Source organism: Dipteris shenzhenensis, chromosome 32, assembly GCF_047967505.1.
Source record: "Dipteris shenzhenensis isolate YYH24624 ecotype China chromosome 32, Dip_SZ_1.0, whole genome shotgun sequence".
NCBI lineage: Eukaryota > Viridiplantae > Streptophyta > Polypodiopsida > Gleicheniales > Dipteridaceae > Dipteris > Dipteris shenzhenensis.
In genome coordinates, this window is record NC_141627.1 from 12,647,621 (window position 1) to 12,667,709 (window position 20,089).

The 20,089-nt window shown below is 43.2% G+C and overlaps 1 protein-coding gene across 2 annotated transcripts; it reads right to left on the reverse strand.

The window, feature by feature from the left end:
- Nucleotides 1-12,713: 12,713 nt before the first annotated feature.
- On the reverse strand, nucleotides 12,714-17,399 carry LOC147880316 (pentatricopeptide repeat-containing protein At3g03580-like). Of its 2 annotated transcripts, none has more exons than XM_087370975.1 (4): nucleotides 16,608-17,399; nucleotides 16,398-16,471; nucleotides 16,106-16,218; nucleotides 12,714-15,955 (listed from the first exon to the last, which is right to left on the reverse strand). In XM_087370975.1, exons 1-4 carry the CDS (start codon nucleotides 16,711-16,713, stop codon nucleotides 13,240-13,242), a joined length of 3,009 nt encoding a protein of 1,002 aa, XP_087227101.1. In that variant the 5' UTR covers nucleotides 16,714-17,399; the 3' UTR covers nucleotides 12,714-13,239. The 2 variants fall into 2 exon arrangements, with proteins under 2 accessions (XP_087227101.1, XP_087227100.1); XM_087370974.1 differs by having other exon boundaries at nucleotides 12,714-16,000.
- Between the last annotated feature and the right edge of the window lie 2,690 nt (nucleotides 17,400-20,089).

Consider the following 20,089-nt stretch of genomic DNA (forward strand, 5'->3'; position numbering starts at 1 on the left):
TTGCCCCGTGGCACCCAGGCACAACTACCCCTTTAGAGACACATTATGCATGCTGCATGTGTACACACCTGCCACCTCAAGCAGTGCTCCATAGACACCCCCTTCACAAGCATAGTTCCCCATGTGAACATAATTGCCACATCACTACCACATCCTCCTTTTTCTCCTTTTGCCCCTCCACCTAGATCAAGCTATATCTCTTGATCTAGGAAGAATTTGAGGGCACCTTAAGAAGGAAAAATGATAGATTTTTAATGCCCTACATGCTAGTCATATCACGCACTCGTTTTGGACCATGTATCACACTTTTTTTAGCCCCAGCATCAAATCCACTTCTTGCATGCACAAAAGCCTCTTCACATCTTTCCTAGCACCTCAAAGGGAGCAAAAGAAAATGAAATTTTTGTTGTTTTCATCGCTCGACGGTTGGTTTAGATCTAGATGAGAGTAGATTAGATCATCCTTAGAGGAGAAAACTCATAGCATCCAATCGAAGCCATGCCCAAAAATTCCCAAGTAGTTCCTACTCGGAGTTAGTCCCTACACTCACATGCAATTTCACATCATCACATGTCTTGAAACCCAACCACCATCAGTTCAATGAGCAGACTTAAGAGTTTTCAAAGGCATTGGTTGATTGTTTAGTGGACAGATTGCACATCACTTGATTTTACACTCACATGCCATCATTGTAAAGCCTTATAGGCTTTGGCATTTTTTCACATCATTTGAGCCTTGTAATGCCTCGGCTATTCCCAAAATCATTTGCCACAAGCCTTGTAATAGATTGGATTATATAATGCAGTTTTTCTTCACTGATAGTTCAAATTGCAGTTGATTCAGACAATTATTTTCATAGCACTTTGATTACATTTCTTGCACCATGTCTACCACTAGCAACATCAATTTGGAGGCATCTGCTAAGCTAGAAAATTCCAACTACGGCACATGGAAATACCAAATGGAGACCATTCTTGTACTTCAAGACAAATGGGAGTATGTTGATGGGTCCACACCTAGACCATTTGATGGTTCAACAGTTCCTACCATTGTCGCAACACAAGCAGAAGGTTCTACACCTGCAACAATGATGTCCACATCTGCAATTGATCCTACCATTTCCCAAGCATAGGCAAAATGGGCAAGAAAGACAAATACGCATATCATTTGGTCAAAGAGAGCGTGCAAGATGTCATGCTAGGATAGCTCAACATAGTGAAGATATTCAAAGAAGCATGGGATATGTTCAGAGCTCTTTATCAATCCAAGAACACATCTAGGATTTTCACATTGAGAAACTAGATCAACCAGAGTTTTCACAACAACAATGAGACTAGTCATGCTTACATACTCAAAATCAAGAATTACAACAATCAACTAGCATCAATAGGAGAGACTATGAATCCTGCAAAATGGTTCAAGTCATCCTAAATGGACTAGGAGAGGAATACAAAAATCTAGTCTAGCGTATGCCATTTAATGGCAAATTCCAACATTGAAAGAGTTACAGTCAATGTTACTTGGTGAAGAAATCAAGACTCGGGCCATTCAAGCAAGAAATTTTCATTGTAATGATCAAGCATTCACAGCTTCAAACAGAGGTAGAGCTAGAGCTAGAGGCATCATCATTAGTATCAACAGCATCAACATCAACAACAAAGGTAGAGGTAGAGGTAGAGGTAGAGGTAGAGGCAGAGGCAGAGGCAGAGGGAGCAGCATCTCAGCGAAGTGGTCATCATCATCATCAAAATTAGCATCAATAGCATTAACATCCAAGAGTAAATCATTCCAATAGAGGAAGATTTCAAAGAAGAGGGAATGCATCCACCAATGTGCCAAGCATTCAGTGCAACTACTGTCATAAGTTTGGACACTATGAAAGAGATTATAGCAAGAAGCAGTACGACCAAGGAGGTCAATCTAGCAGCAATTGAGGGATTTTTCCTAGAAGATGAAATCACCATGGTGGACATTAAATCAGAATAGTTATGCCAATGAACCTCAAAATATGTTTCTCACAAGTGAAGATATGCAGAAGACTGATAAAGTGTATCTTGACATTGATTGTAATTCAAAAGGGGAATGCAGTTACCAAGTCGATCAAGCAGATCAAGATCCTTGGTACATAGATAGTGGCACATCATCTCATATGACAAAGCATCATGAATGGTTCATAGATATGAAACCATGAGAAGGATAGAAGAATGTTATCTCTACACAGAAGATAACATACAGACTCCAGTTCAAGGGAAAGGCATTGTCCCTATGAATAATTTCACTGGTACAAAAGTATTGGTGAAAGATGTACTCTATGTTTCAAAGCTCAGCAAAAACCTTTTGTCAATTGGGAAAATGACAGAACACAACTATAGAATCATCTTTGATGGAGATGAATGCACTATCAGAGACAAATCCCCAGAGGATATCAGCTAGTAGGAAAAGCAGTCAAGGAAGGATGCTTGTTTAGAATGCTAGCTTCAATTCCAGACTCACATGCCATGTTAGCTTAGTAGCAACCGATGCCACTTTTTGCAGTATGGCACAAGAGATATGGACATGTCAATTTCAAAAGCTTGATGCTGCTAAGAAACCAAAATATGGCAATTGGAAATCGTAAGCTACAATTTCTTGGAAAATTTTGTGAAGCATGTTGCTTTGGTAAACAAAAGCAAACCAATTCTGGTAGAAGCACCTCTTGAGCACGTGGTATTCTTGATTTGATACATATAGATGTATGGGGTTATGCATAGACCCACAACATCAATGGTTCACTTTACTACCTGACTTTCATCGATGACTATAGCAGATACTATTGGGTCTATTTCATGGAAAGAGAAAGCTAAAGTCTTTCCTAGATTTCAAGAATTCAAAGCCATGGTTGAAAACCAAACAGGCAAAAAGATCAAAGTTATGAGATCAAAATAGAGGAGGTGAATACATGTCTTTAGCATTCATGAACTTTTGCAAAAGTAATGGCATTCGAAAACAATTCACATGTGCAGATACTCCTCACAACAAGATGCAATAGCTGAAAGGAAGAATGGTACTTTAACAGACAGTGCTAGAGCAATGCTCAGCGAGAAGCATCTTCCGAATGAGTATTGGGTAGAAGAAATTGCCAGTGCAAACTACTTGCTAAATCAACTTCCGTCTGAATGAATTTCAAGGTATGACACCTTATGTGGCATTCACTAGATACAAGCCACACATTGGGCATCTTCACATATTTGGTTGCATAGCATATGCCCACATACATGACAATCATCACAATTGGATATGAAGTTACACAAATGTATCATGGTTGCAATGAAGAAAGCAAAGCATACAAGTTGTATAACCCCATCAACCGAAAGGTCATAATCTCCAGGGATGTAATATTTCATGAGGACTCAAAATGGAAAACATCAAATACACATGAGATAGATACACCAATTACACAGTCATCTACAGAAAAGGTTGATGAAGAAGAGCAAGAATTACCAAAGACACCTTGAGAAGAGCAGCAACTCAAACGGTCTACTAGAGAAAGCAAGCGACCTTTGGAAGCATTGAGATGTACAAAGCCAGACTAGTTGCAAAAGGATTTGCACAGCAATATGGTCAAGACTATGATGAGACTTATGCTCCAGTATAAAGATGGACTCCATAAGATTTTTGATATCACTAGCGACAATTAGCAGATGGAATGTGTACTAGCTAGATGTCAAAAATGCTTTTCTCAATGGTTACATAGACAAGGAAGTCTACATAAGCAACCAGTAGGGCATGTTGAACCAGGGAAAGAGCATCAAGTTCATCTCAAGAAAAGTCTATATGGCTTAAAGCAAGCACCTAGAAGTTGGTATAGTAGAATCGACAAGTATTTTGCTAATCTGGGATACATGAAGTCCAATGCAGATCATACCCTCTACTACAAAGTTCAAGGGGAAGACATCACTATTGCACTTTTATATGTAGATGAGGCTAATTGTGATAGGAAGTAACGATAGCTTCATTAGCAACCTAAAACAAGCCTTATTTGTAGAGTTTGACATGAAAGATCTTGGACTTATGCACTATTGTCTTGGAATTGAGTTCTAGAGAGACTCAAATAGCATCTTTATGAGTCAGCTGAAATATCTTAATAGTCTCCTAAAGAAGTTTCATATGGCAGATTGCAATATTGCAGCAACAGCCATGGAACAAAGTTTGAAACTTACTAAAGATCCAAACAAGCCTACAGTCAATGACAGGTACTCTTAGCAACTCATCGGATATCTTATATATCTGACTATCACAAGCCCAGATATTTGTTATGCAGTTAGTTCACTTGCACAATTTATGGCAAATCCAAAACCAGTCTCACTACAATGCAGCCATGAGAGCCTTGAGATACATCAGAGATACAAGACAGTTTGGAATATAATACAGAGGAAGTCATCCAAGGTTGCATGGATACTGTGATAGTGACTACTATGAAAGAGATCATGAGACTAGCAGATCTACACAAGGATATGCATTTTTCCTTGGTTAAGGTGCTATATCATGGTTGTCAAACAAGCAACCAATTGTTTCTTTGTCTTCAACTGAAGCAGAATATAGGGCACTCAAAATAGATGCATGTGAGGCTATATGGTTCGGAAGACTATTGTCAAAAATAGATTACTTTGATGAATAAAAGCTAATAAAAATATCAATTGACTCAAGAATTAGCCAAGAATCTAGTATGCCACTCCAAGACAAAGCACATTGATGTTAGAGAGCACTTCATTAAAGAAAGAGTATTACTTGATGACATCACACTGCAACAATGTGATAGCAAAGAGAATGTTGCAGACATCTTTACCAAACCACTTGGCAAATAGCTTTTTGAGAAGCACCGACAAGCTCTCAGTTGACTCAGGGGAAGGACATTCCCATTAAAGGGGTGTGATGGAATGTAATCTTCAATCCTTCTTTGATTCCCCATAGTCATCATCTTTAGGGAAGGCCTACTTCATGATGTTGATCTTGAGGGAAGGTGTTGAGGATTCATCTCAACATCATGTTATCATATGTGCGTAGCGCTAACCCAAAAGAGTTCTAAAAAGGAAAGGGTTGGAAACCCTATCCCTAACCCTAAAGGGGTGTGTGTGTGTGTGTGTGTGTGTGTGCACTTATTTATTATTCTTATCTTTTGCTTTGTTTCTTCCTTTTTGCTCTCAAATTTTTTGTTGTTTGTTTGAGATTTCACAGCTCAATAAGCACTAGGTTTGCTCGAGAGATTTTGAAATTTTTGAGAACCCACTTGGTAGCTTACAATTGGCTACTAATGAGTACATAAGCATAGATTTTCTATCATTATGTTTCATTTTTTAATTTACTTATAATATTGTCTAAAACTTGATTGATATCTTCCTTGTTTCATTTTTTCTTTCATTTGTCCTATAAAAAATGTTAATTTGTACGATTTAGATATATTATTTGTGTGTGTGTGCGCGCGCGCGCGTGCGCATGCTTATTTCTTATTCTTATCTTTTGCTTTGTTTCTTCCTTTTTGCTCTCAAAGTTTTTTTTGTTTGTTTGAGATTTTAAAGCTCAATAAGCACCAGGTTTACTCGAGAGATTTTGAATTTTTTGAAAACCCACCTGGCAGCTTACACTTGGCTACTAATGAGTACATAAGCATAGATTTTCTATCATTATTTTTCATTTTTCTCATTTATAATATTGTCTAAAACTTTATTGACATTTCCCTTGTTTCCTTTTTTCTTTCATTTGTCCTATAAAAAATGTTAATTTGTACGATTTAGATATATTTTTTCTCTGTGTATGTGTGTGTGTTTACACACACACATACATACATACATATGTATGTAGGTATGTATGTACCTTTGCATGCATGTGCGCACACACACACATGCGCACACACACACACTCACGCACACATGCACGCACGCACACACACATGCTTGTCTAAAAATCCAACAATGATTTCCCTTTAGTTTTGCTGAATTTTGATGAGCAGGCCAGTAGTGCATGAGCATATTGTCAATGTAAAAGGCCAAAGATGACCTTAATCCACCTGTCACAAGTTAGGTGTCCTTAAACTGACCCCTTTTCCCTAGATTTTTTGTCACATTATGCTCCTTTTCTTATAGCACCTCTACTCACCAAGGCAGTTACAAGCTCCTGCGAATCTCCCACCCCTCCCCCGCTCCCATCTACCCCCCCCTCGCGCTGCGCCGCCCCCTCTCCCCTCCCCCTCCCCCTCCTCTCTCTCCACTGCCTCCCAGCTTGTAGCCGCCGCACCTCCTCCGTCCCCCTCTCCTCCTTCTCCGCTCGCCATCCCCCCCCCTCTCCTTCCTTCTCCGCCCCTCCGTCCTCTCCTCGCCTCCCCCCCCTCGTGTTGCGCTACCACCCCCCTGCCCCCTTCCTCCCCTTCCCCACCGTTGCGCAACGCTGCCACCCCCCTCCCTCCTCTCCTTTCTTCCCCACCCCCCCTCGCGCTGTGCTGCCACACCCTCCCCTCTCCTCCCTCCTCTTCCCCGCCCTGCACTGCGCCGCCCCCCCTCCCTCCTCCTTTCCTTCCCCCCTTCGCCATTCGCTCCCCACTCCACCACCTCTCCTCCCCCCGCTTCCCCGTACTTCTCCATCCCCCCCTCTTTCCTCCCTTGCCTCTGTCCCACTCCCCCTCCCTTGCCTCTGCCATTTCCTTTCCCCCGCCTTTTGGAGCTTTCGCACTTTGTCAGTGCGGTATGGCGGTCGTGAGCCCAGAACCGTTGGCCCAGATGAACCCCCCCCCTCCATCAGCCTACCGCATAACACTGATAGAGCATCAGGTCTCCTTAGTGAAGCAAGCCGCCACTGACTTCTCCCAGACATCCATTTATGGGAGAGTCATTGGCTACGCCCCTTCACGAGCAGACATTAGGGACTGGTTGCAGTCCACCCTCTACCAGGACAGCCACATTGAGGAGGTCGCACTCATGGGACGTGGTATCTTCTGGCTCAAGCTCTCCTCAGCACAGGCTGCAAGCGATATGGTAAGACAGTCCCCTACTTCTGTGGCTGGGAAGATCATCCTTATGGTCCCATGGTATAGGGGTTTCAGTGTAGCGGACTTCGATTCCCGCTTCCACATTCCTCGCCATCTAGTTACCCTCATTTTCACAAGCCTCACAATAGAGCTTCGCCCGATCATCAAGGACCTGGGGATGCACTTTGGCTAGCTCATGCAGGACACCTTTGTTGATGCGGCGGTAGCCCAAGGGGTGCCATGTGTCAAAGTGGCAGTCCTAGATCCGCAGAGTATCCCCTCGGAGTTCGAGATTGAGATGGACACAAGTGTGGTGACGCAGTGCATTATGGTCACTGGTCGCCCAGATCAGTGTCTGAGATGCCACGACTTCGGGCACTAGGTGCGCTCTGCCCTCGCTTCACGAGGACAGAACCTCAGATGACCCCCATCTAGGCAACTCAGGATCCCCCTCGCCAGGCATCGACACCCCCTCCCGAAGGGGAAGGCTGGACTGAGGTCAAAAGAAAACGGAAAGGAAACAAAACAGGACCAAAAAATCCTTCCCATCTATAGCAAGATACCCCTGTGTCCACCAATCAGCAGCAGCCCAGTAAGGGGAAGGAGAAAGGGAAGGAGAAGATCAGCCAGCCTCCCCCTCATCCTTCACCCCACCCCCCCCTCCCCCCTCCTCCTCGGTCCCCCTACCTCCCCCCCCTTCGGGATCCCCCCCAGCACCTTTGGTTTCAGCCCCCCCCTCTCCCTCAAGCATGATCCCGAGGGAACCCCCCCATCTGCCTACGCCGCCTATGGCCTCGAAGCCAGCATAGACCTCCTCCGTGCCTATCCCTCCTGGCTTGGTGGAGGGGAGAGGCCCTTCCCCGCAGATGGCCAGCACCACTCCAGCTCGTTCGACAGCCAACACCCCTCTTTCTGGTTCTGACTCCTCATCCTCGTCCCCACACCCAAGGGCTCCTACAGCTCTACCTTTGGAGTTTTACCGAGCAGGACCTTGGGATTATTTGGATGCAGCTGGTATTGGCTCCTTCCCTGCATGCCTAGACATCAGCATCTTCTTCCTCCGAAAGGGGGCGGAGGGTAAGGTGTCCGTCCTTGCCCCCCATGATGGTCCTAGCTATTCCTTCACTATCACCAGTGATGGGAATGGGCAATGGACGAATGAAAATGTTTGGGAGACGATTCGAGATCAGTCCCAGGAGCAGGTGCAACACTGGATTGGTAGCAGAGCAGCGGAGCTTCTTCAGCAGCAGTGGAAGGAGGGTGAAGTTCGTCTGAGATGGCACCACAGTGCCGAACGATTCTGCCTTTTGGTCATCATTCGACCGCCTCTAGAGTGGATCTACACAGAAGGGCTCCGCCCTTGGAGGACCTCAAAGGTAGCGGGCTTCTATAGTATTTCCCTAGCGGAGGCTTCGAGTTGGTTAGAGAGAGCTTACCACCATGGGACAAAGGGCCTCTCCCCTCTGTTGAAGGTTTTAGAGGATGGGTCAGATGATCCGGCCTCTCCTTTGAAACCCTCACAGAAGCGCCTTCGTCTGCACACTGGACATCCTCCGACCGACCGCAAGCAGACAACTATTTGTGGCCCATCTCCCCTCTTCATGAGTATATGCATTATCTCTTGGAACATCAACGGGTTCCACTCATCAGGAACCCACGGCCCCAGGAAGATGGTGCTCAGACACGAGCTCCAGCCAGCCTTAGTGGGAAGGGTAGATGTGCTCTTATTGCAGGAACACAAGCTTTCAGCTTCTCAGACCAGTAAGTGTGGGAAGGTCCTCACAGGATGCTCCCACACCTCTTGGGAACCTTCGATTGGCGAGCAGGGGAGGAGCGAGGGTGTCTGTACCTCCATCGATGCTTCTCTAGTTCAGCATGTGTGTGGTTTTGGCACCTTGATCCCAAGAAGAGCGCTTTGGGTGGGCTTGAATATTGAGGGATCCCGCATCGGCATCCTCAATATCTATGCCCCGATCGACCTCAGACGGAGAGTCGCTTTCTGGAGCTCTTTGACAAACTTATTGCCAGCGATGGATTCTTGGATTGTAGGAGGGGACTTCAATAACCTTGAGACTTTAGAGGATCAGCAGGGATGGGGCCTAGAGTTCCTCAATATAGCTCAGGCGGAGCAGGCAGATTGGGACTCCTTGTTCGCTATGGGAGGTCGGGACAGTTGGAGGGAGCCTTCCTTTTGCAGATGGACAGGGAGTCTAGACTTCTCTTGGGGTTATAGGAGGGAGGGAGGCAGACTTCTGGAGCGGTTGGACCATTTCTATGTCAGTGATTGGGCGCTAGGCAGAGGTGGAGAGTCAGGAGTGGTTCCAGGGACGACCCTCTTTGACCATGCCCCAGTCATCCTAGTCATGGACTCAGCCTCTCACTCCTTACCTCCACGCTCGTTCCGGATCCCAGACTCCATCTACTCCAGAGCAGCGGTTCGCAGCAAGATAGTGGACCTGTGGGAGCAGGATTGGGACCCCATGGGGGATATGGCAGCTCAGGTAGCTCAGGTTCTTGCCGAGTCTAGTCTCAAGGGATCAAGAGCGTCCAAGCTATGCTGAAAGAGGTAAATCCGAATACCCCGGCTATCAAACCATTTGGATATGCATGCATACCAAGCCATATGAACCCCAATCTTTAGCTTGTTGTATAGATGTTTCTAGGGCTAACCTCAGTAGTCTTCCTCTAGGTAAGTCCAGCCAAACCCTGTGCAGATAAGTGACCATCTAGAAGGTGGCATCAATCTGGGGTGGTGTCATTGGTGAACTTTGCCTATACAATCTAGTGGGGGACTGAGGTCTTACTCCGAATCATCTTGGATCCCACAATCACCTATCCCTTCGTCGAGTGGTCCTACAAATGTGTTTGAAAGCACTATTGCTCTAGGTGAGCCAAAGCTCTCTGTCCTAATGTAAGTCATGTCCTGGTGGCATGGGTCCTCATGAAGACTAGACCTGCAAAGACTGCCCCTAGATAGGTGTATGACTATACAATCTCCACTGGCTCCCTTCAGTAAGTGAGGTTGTATCGATGAAGTATTGCCTCTGAGATATTGAAAATCATAACCTTGGTTTTGCCAAGGTTGACTATTAGGTCTCTCTCTTTGTAAAACCCCACTAGGGCCTATATGTGCCTCAATAAGCCTGCTAATGAAAAAGATTTAGGACTATGTCATCTGCTTACAACAGTATCTCTATCAAGTTGGCCAGCAATGATCCCTCACCTCCTAGGCGGTCAATGAAAGTCTTGATCTCATCAATAGAGCCCAAATAGTGCCGATGAGAAAGGGCATCCATACTTCACTCCTATTGTGCTCGCGACCCAATTTGACAAGCCTCCAAGTGCACGTACTCTCCCTCTGGCTGACTCGTACAGACTCCTCACCCCCCAAATCATGACTCCTAGGATTTGCATCTCTTGAAATCACCTATTCATGCGAGATCGTGGAACTATGTTGAAGGCCTCCAAAGGTCAACAAAGCAAGCGTAGACTTTCTTGGATCTCGATCTCGCCTCCTCGATGACTGTCCGCAAGGTGAAGATATGATCGAGAGTGAGATGATGTCTCCAAAATGCAACCTATGCCAATGCTTGCTCCTGTGTTGTGTCTCTGTGTAAGAGATGATCTCTCTCACTAGTCCTGACCCATAAGTCTTGGCCAATGTATGGCCAATCATGAAAGTGCAGTATTCCCAGTATCCATGGGATCCCCTGCTTTGTGTATCGACACAATGGAGGTGGTACTCCAGGCCGGGGGGTAGCCGTAGCATACAACATCATTGAACATATGTGCCAAGATCAAGGCCAAGACCTCTTGTCAATGTGTGAAGTGCCCAGTCTATAGCCCCTCATGGTCTTGAGCTCTCCAATTCTAGAGCCAAGGCAATGCAACCCACACATTTTGTGCAGTGAACAAAATGCATGTGCTGGGTCTAGGAACTGTGGACATATCAAGTGGTGCCCGAACTGAAATGCTGCATAGGTGTGCCAGACATCTGGATCTACGATGGGAATAGGTGGCTTTCCCTTCCATAAGAATCCTCATGCAAAGGTGGTGTCGCCTCCTAAAAAAGATTGAATCACCTCATCCATCTTGTGTAAAGAATGCTCGGCTCTTACTTCACGTCAAATGTCGTGAGATCCGCTGCGCCTCAAATCTCGTCAAATGTCCCAAAGCTTGCTCTCGTTTGAGGTGAGATCTCATCTATCAACACTCCTCGTCAAACCATGGGTTTTGTGGCATCTTCCTAGTTGGAGATGCTGTAGAGATCAAATCATGGGTAATGATCTGGCAACATAACAAATTATTTGTGTGCGTGCGTGTGTGTGTGTGTGTGTGTGTGTGTGATGTGAGAGAGAGAGAGAGAGAGTTAAATGAAGCTAAATTTCCACCACACCTCTCCCCCCAAAAAAAAGGAAGAAAACTAGTGCTACCAAAAGAGAACAAAGATAAGCGAATGTACATATAAGAAAACAAATGAAATGCCAACGCAAACACAAGGAAACTATTATTATCATAAATTTTTAATTACTTTTTTTATTTGTTTTTATTTAATTTAAATTCATAAAATAACAAGAGTGGGAAAAAAACATAATAAACAAATTAAACCACATACATAGCAAAAATAAAGCAAACTAAACAAAACTAAGTAGGTATCTAAAAGTAGATGAACTCCAAAAATAGAACAAACCTAACTACTAAAAATAAAATGGGCTATGAAGCTACCCAATGTGAATTTTAATTCTATGCCATCACTATGACTTGAGCAAAACATACGTCTCAAGTTTAAAAAACTACTAGGCACCTTTGTTAAAATATAAGCAAATAAAGGTGAAAACATGAGAGTTGCCCAAACTAGAGAGAGGAGCAGTTCTAGCTTTTTGTGGAGCCTAGCAGTACAGCCCTTCTTGCTTCCAATCACGTAAGTTCCTAATTTTCAGATAGTGGATGAGCACAAATACAACAGAGTAGATCTCTTCTTTTTCCTATCAACTTTCAACTAAAGAACCACATTGGCCAACCTCGAGCCTTGTGGTGGAGTACAACACAATACTACTTCAAAACGAGTTCAAAAATTTCCAAAATGAGTACTTCCTAAACCAGTTCGTGCGAAATACAGTACCATACAGCCTCATATATCTCACTGACACCAACAAATCAGGGCCCTGATCTTTTCACAACTAAAAGCATGACAAAAAAAAAGTAAGAGCATCCATTCATACTACCACCTCATGTTTCTCATGTGTAAGAAGATCCACCATCACTAGCTACACTGTCTTTGTCAATGATTGACTATTTTGTGGCCAAAGTCTCCAAATTCTAAGAGACCCCTCCCTCTATACGTGCACTTGTTTAAAAGCCTTTCTAGGGCACCTAAAGGAGGAGACCACAATTATGAATTCTGGAAGACTCTACTGAGCACCTTAGGATCATCACTTGGAGTTTTGTAACACTGTCTTCATCATAAAGAATTGCTGGATCTATGGAGCTCACTCCTTCACACTCTCATGCAAAGTAGATCAAAGCTATCACTATCAATTTGTAAAACATAAAGACATTGACCACCTCTTTATCCATCAACCTACTAGCATAACATATATCTATTAATTGTCCCAGAAGCTTATTTCAGAACCCGGTGCACAAGCCATTTATGCTTCATATAAGCCAAATAAATCACATTAAGACAACTGCCGAAAAAACCAGGAAAAGAAAGAAAAAAGAGGGGGGATAGCTCCACCAAGAGAGCTCTTCCTGTACTGCCCCAGTGATCTCAACCATGGGTAATTCAGCCCATTAGAGGATCAGCATCTGAAAAAGAATCACATGGCAACTCACATACCAAACAATAATAGTGGGGCAAGATGAGGCACACAGTGCAAGGGGGAGTGGCAAACTGTTGCTGGTGCCACCTCAGCAACAAAACTAGGGTTCATAGTACAGAGGTAGCATTCTCTGTTTTCTCTGAACTCTCAAGTCTATCCAATGGCTGCGAAGCATAGCCACTATGCTTCCCTTGGACCTGAAAGCATGTCCGCCACAAATCAAATAATCAGATTTCCATTTTCATGCATTCACCTTATCAGACGTACATATTTGCATGTTTATGCTATCATCTACTTCAGCAATATAGCTGCATTCATGGGTGTATATACAGCAGCTTGTGTGCGTATTCTTTGGCAGGGCCATGAAGCTCAATAATTCCACACATTTGACAGTTGGCTTCACAGACACCACGCCACCTTTCAATGATAATCCTTACAAGAGCACAAACCATCTTTGAAATGATGAACACGGTAGGAATCGATAACAATGATCTCTCGCCCTTCAATCTTGGATATATACTTTGTAGCACTGTGGCAGTCAATACAAACACGAAGGTTCTTTGCTACTCTGATGGGTGTGCCCGGGGGTGTGCTAATAAGCCCAAAAGCTATGGCTAATTTCTCGCAGTGCCCACACAGGTAATCTTCTTTGTCATCATCTGACATTTGCTGCAGTACTGAATACACATGCGGCAAGAATCCATCTTTCTTCATTTGAGCACCTAATCTCCTTAGCTTGATATAAATTTCATTTATTCGTGGATGGCTTTTATCACCCACAAAAAAATCGTGCACTGTTTTATTTACCTCAATAAAGGACTTTCCAGGCTTCTTCCATGCTTGTGCATGTTTCCTTTGCTCTTGTAGCTTCTCTGCCTCCTCCCACATACCAGCATTAGCATATATGTTAGACATCAGCACGTAACCAGAAGCATGACTTCTATCGATGGTGACAACCCGATCAAAACATCGTCTTCCCAGATCCACATTGCCATGTATCCTGCAGTGATTTAGCAAGGACGTCCACCCTGCAATATTGGATTCGAAAGGAAGACTATCAAGAAACTCTTCTGCCTGCTCCAAGCGCCCTCCACGTCCAAGAAGGTCAACCAAACAATTACAGTGGTCAACTGTTGGGGTAATGCCAAACTCCTCTTTCATTGATTGGAAGTGCTGGCAGCCTTCATCCACTAGTGCATCATGACTGCATGCTGAGAGAACAGAGACAAATGTGACATCATTGGGTTTCAAACCTGCTCGCTGCATGTCCTGAAAATATTGCAGGGCCAACTGATAATTGTTATGTTGAGCATACCCTGCAACCATTGAACTCCAGCTCACAATATTTCGGTTCAGCAGTTTATCAAACATCCTAGTTGCACCTTCCATGCTTCCACATTTGGCATACATATCAATAAGGGCATTTCCAACAGAGATATCCAACTCACAACCATAGTCAACAATGTGAGCATGAATCAACTTGCCCAATTCTAGGGCTGCCATGCAGGAGCATGCTTTCAGAATGCTGATAAATGTAACTTCATCTGGAACTACACCATGAAGCTGCATTTTCTCATACAGTTGGGCAGCTTCCTGGCCTTGCCTATGCTGAACATATCCTGCAATCATTGCATTCCAAGTCACAGTATCTTTGTTTGGTGTCTTGTCAAACACCCTGCGAGCATCTTCAAGACTCCCACGATTTGCATATGTGTGAATGAGAGTGCTTGCAACCATGTCATCCAATGCACAACCACTTTTAGTGACGTAAGTATGAATCTTTTTGTACTGTTCTAGGTCATCCATGCTATCACATCCTTTCAGTATGCTGATAACTGTTGCATTGTCTGGCTCCAAACCCTCATGCTGCATTTTCTGAAAAAGTTCAAGAGCTTCCTGAACATTCCCACACTGGGCATACCCTGCTATCATTGCATTCCATCCAACGACACTTGGCTTTGGCAGTTTGTTGAAGATGTTGCGTGCATCCTCTAAGCTACCACATTTGGCATACATGTCAACAAGAGTGTTCACAACAAACTCAGCAGACTCCACGCCACTTCGCATGATGTCAATGTGAGTTCTTTTGCCCTGATTCAAAGATACCATGTTGGAACACGCTTTCAGAACGCTGACAAATGTGTGAGAGTTTGGAATTACATTCTCCTGTTGCATATGGAGATAAAGCTGGAAGGCCTCTTTGCCATGTCCATGCTCAGCATACCCTCCAATCATTGCACTCCAGATGACCACGTTTTGCTTTGGCAATTTGTCAAAAACCCTGCGTGCATCTTCCAGGGATCCATATTTGGCATATAGGTCAATAAGGGTGCTCCCCACAAAAAAATCCAGCTCAGCACCTCTCTCGACAATGTGAGCATGAACCACCTGGCCCTGTTCCAAGGCTTCCACGCTCAAGCATGCTTTCAGGACACAGGTAAATGTGACATCATTCGGCTCTATCCCCTCCTGCTGCATTTTGCCAAAAAGTTCTAAAGCGTCCTGACTGTGCCCCTGTTGGGCATAGCCTGCAATCATGGCACTCCATGTCACGACGCTTCGCTCAGGCAATTTATCAAACACTCTGCGAGCATCATCCAGGCTCCCACACTTGGAGTACATGTCAATCAGGGTATTCCCTGCAAATAAATTTAACTCGAGTCCACTCTCAATGATGTGTCCATGGATCAATTTGCCCTGATCTAGGGCTGCTATACTAGAGCATGCTTTCAGAACAGCAATAAAAACATGTTCACCTGGTTTCATATTTGACCCTTGCATTTGATGATACAGCTGTATAGCCTGCTCACCTTGTCCAAGCTTAACATGAGCTGAAATAATTGCATTCCATGTAAAGACAGTTGCCTCAACAAGTTTGCAGAATACTATGTTTGCCTCTGACAAACTCCCGCAGGAAGCAAACATGCGGATTAGGTGGCTGCCCAAAAAGGTGTTTGTTTCCAATCCACTCCGCATAATACAGCCATGCACTTCTCTGCCCAAGGCGAGGTCTTTCTTGTTAATACACAGCTGTAGAAGCTCATAAAAGACCTCGGTAGGAACAGAAATCCCTTGTTGGACCAAATGGTCCACACCATCAATAGCCTCATCAATCCGATTCTCCTCACAGAGTTTTCTGAAACTTTCAAAAGATATAAGAGCACCATCATTCCCTAAAAAACTGCAGTCACAGAAAATCCCTTTAAGCAAGATTGCTGCCAATAATAGAAACTACAAATGCTGAAAGTCCACACACCCCACATCTTCCAACACAATTTTGAGGTACCTGGGAGTATTCAAAGGATCTTCCAAATGTGCTGTTCTTGATCCATGTCGAGAGCGTACCCCATTTTGTTTCGACTGATGATGATTCCTTAAACCTGAGGATCGCAAATTTCTCTGTAACAGTCAAGATGAATCCACATTCAACGGCTGACTCTACCACATCCACTAAAGCTCGATGCGCTGCTACAACTTTTAAGATAAAAAATCTAGAGCGAGATATCGTGAAATCGCATTTGCTTCAACACATAAAAACAATAAAAAGTTGAGCATGAGCAGAGCTACAAAACTTGCACCTCTTTCGAGATATTGCCCCTCAAATGTGACGGATCTGCTAAAGACTCCGAATACACATTTGTGGTCCTGTCATCTGCATTCCCTTCCGAATTCCGGAACGTCAGGCACAGTATCCTAGTCTGAACGGTGGTACTGTACCTCTGAAAATTAAACATCTCCTGGTTTTAAAAAGACAGGGAATGTCTAGGGACAAGTCAAAAGAAACTGACCTTTCGTCGTGGAGCCATATCGTCGGATCAGCTGAAAACGACGCAAAATGTTGACAGAGTTCAGCTCATGCGCAAGTGTACAGCAGAACGCCCACGAGCGCTGCATGTCCTAATCTCCACTAACGAAGTACAGTAACTCTTTTGGAGAAGATGAGTGCGGCACATGCCCATACGCGTGAAATGAAGCTGGAGTAAAAGCTGTCCTGCTTGGTGCCACAGCTCCTTCGCTTATCGTAACAATTTTGATAGATGAGGCCGTTGCCCGACCCATTTGCTGCTGCAAGAAAACAGCGATTGCCACGATTCGAGAAAACGGCTGGACGAATCCTGAGTGCTCCACCGGCATCAATCAATCGCACGACATCTGCCTTTAGCGGCTTCTTCTGAAACGCTTTCTAATTGCGCTGCGTCCTCATTCAAATACAATGAACGAAGTGACCCACTTCAGATAGTTTCATGGCATCTACTGGCAGCAGACTAGGATGCCTCGTTCATTTGTGCAGAAAAACGAGGGCACTCCTTCAACGATTGCAAGAAACCGGCTTTCTTTCCAAGGTGGAATACTGTCAGCTAAGCATTTCCATCAACAGAAAACACCAAATACAGTTCTTATTAAGTCTGCATCTCCCTCGATCATTTCCGGTTTAGGAGCCTACTGAGAATCCTTTCAACTATGGCGAGAGAAGAGGTTGCTGGGGAGCTGGAAGGCAAAGCTTGAGAGCTATGGCTATGGCGATGGCTTGTGTGTGCACAATTTGAATCGAAATTCAAGTGTCACTATTCTTTCACCTAATAAACTTGGCATAATCCCTAAGACCAGGTTCCCGCGCGGACATATTTATACCCCTGTGGTTTCAATCCTACACGAACTACCTCCTTTGTTGCCTCTCATTTATTCCTGTCTTATCAAGTGTCACTTTTGCCATGCTTACATTTGGAATTGTGAGAAACAACATAGAACCCATAGCCAAGATATTGGAACATTTTGTTTTAAAGCACCACGATTTTCTCTTCCTCCTTTACCTCCTCTTTTAACTGGGGAAAATAACATCAGCAAAAAATTCCGTAGCCATATCCTTGCCTATAACAATGCCTTGGCTTTTGCATCATCGGGTGCAAAGATTGATCATTCCTTTGTTGAGAATAGTGGAGTTTACACTTTCAAAGTTCATGGCACTATGTATCATAGGATTGGATCCTTACTACCAGAGGCAACACACAATCATAGGCCTCAATTTGCTACTCAGGTGTATGTATACGACTCTAAGCGTGAGTTACAAAATCGTTTGGCCATAATGAATGACTTGGATCCATCAATACTTGAATCTCTACAACATATGATGTAAAAATTCAATCCCTTTGCACAATGTTTGAAGTGTGTTAATCAAATGCTCAATGAGAATCAAGGAGTCGAGTTGAAAATGACAATATGTGAGAGAAAGATACCATTAAAGCAATACTCAGCTCCCTCAGTAATTGAGATTGCAAGAATCATGATTGGCCAAGGTGATGAACATAACATTGGTTGTGATATTTTACTATGTACTAACAAGGGAGTTACAAAAGAATATCCAATTTGCATAGACCTTACATGCCTTTACTATATGTTCTTCTATTTCTAACAGGCTATGATGGATGGCCTTTGAGGATTCCCTATGCAAATGTGCCAAATGATATTCTTGAATAATCATTGATAAATAGTCAATGCATCACTCAAAGAGAGTATTATGCATACCAATTACAGATCTAACTTGACACAAACATTTGCTTGCTACATGGAGGATGGCTACTTCAACAATACATGGTTGATGCATATTGTAGTATAGAGAATCAAGATTGCATTGGATTCGAAACAACTAAAAGATTCTATGTAGTGAACTTTATTCCAGCTTAGTAGACATGCTGCATGATTATGCAACAAATGATAACATCATGGGAAGAAGTGTAGGCAGTAGAATAGTATTACCTTCAAGTTTTATTGGGGGTCCACAACAAATGTACTAGCTTTATCAAGATTTGTTCAAAAGGTAAACCAGATCTATTTATTACCTTCACATGCAACTCCAGATGGAAAAAAGTAACTGATCACTTACTCCTTGGACAAAGTGCAAATGATAGATCAGACTTAATATGTAGAGTTTTTCATCATAAGCACAGAAATATTGTGAAAGAAATAATTCTGGGAAAACTTTTTGGTACAGTAATTGTCAATGTTTCAGTCATAGAGTTCAAAAGAGAGGATCGCCTCATTCTCATATATTGCTTATATTGGATGGTCCTCACAAACCCCAAACAGTGGGTCAATATGATAGATTAGTTTTTGTAGAATTGCTTAATCATGAAATGTTTCCATCTTTACATCAAAGCATCTCTCAATGCAATATCCATGGGCCATGTGGAGCATTCAACCCAAAGGCCATTTGTATGCAAGAAGGACAATGTACAAAGAAGTACTCATGTAAGTTTGCAAAAGAAATTACTATGGGTATCAGTGATTATCCTGTATACATGAGACGAGATCATGGTAAGACCATAATTGGGTTGTACCCTACAATCCTTATTTATCAATTACATACAATGCTCACATTAATGTTGAAATATGTTCTACCATTTCAGCTATCAAATATCTTTATAAATACATATACAAAGGTCATGATCAGGCAACAATAAGATTCTCAGATGTGTGTAACAATGGTATTGAAACAATTGAGCAGGCTATTGATGTTGCATGATGAGAAGCTTGATGTATAAAGGTTGCAAGTGCATGTGGAAGATGGGCAAACAATTCTGTTTAGAGATCATGACAATGTTGTTGATATTGTCCATGCATAAAATTCAAAGAAAACAACTCTAACAGAATGGTTCACCTGTAACATAAATTATCCAAAAGCAAATGACACATTATATTTTGATTTGCCACTAAGATGGAGGAAAAATATGGACCATAAGAAAAAGAGGAAACACTATAGGCTGAAAGTATTTTGTAGCTCCATTTGCTAGTGAAAGATTTTATCTTTGCCTCCTACTCTCAATTTGCAAAGGATGCAAGTCATTTGGTGATCTACGCATGTACAATGGTACAATCTATCCTACATTCAAAGCCACTTGCATTGCTAGCGGTATATTGGAAGACGATTCAGAATGGATTTCTTACTTAGAAGATGCTTCCCTTATACAAAATCCATTCCAAATGAGGTGCCTTTTTGTGATCTTACTACTCTTTTGTGAGCCTTCCAACCCAAGATTTCTATGGGATACATTTAGGGAACAAATGATAGAGGATTTCATTTATTCTTTAACAAGGATTATAGGAACATCATATATTGATATTCAAAGCATGGTAGAAATGCAGGCTCTACTACACAGAAGGGCTTCTTCATGACAAGGGTAAAGTTTGAGTGATTTCAATGGGATGACTCAGCTTCATGAAAGAGATCTCCAAGCTATACAAGAAAATACACTACTTTTAGAAGAGAAGGCTT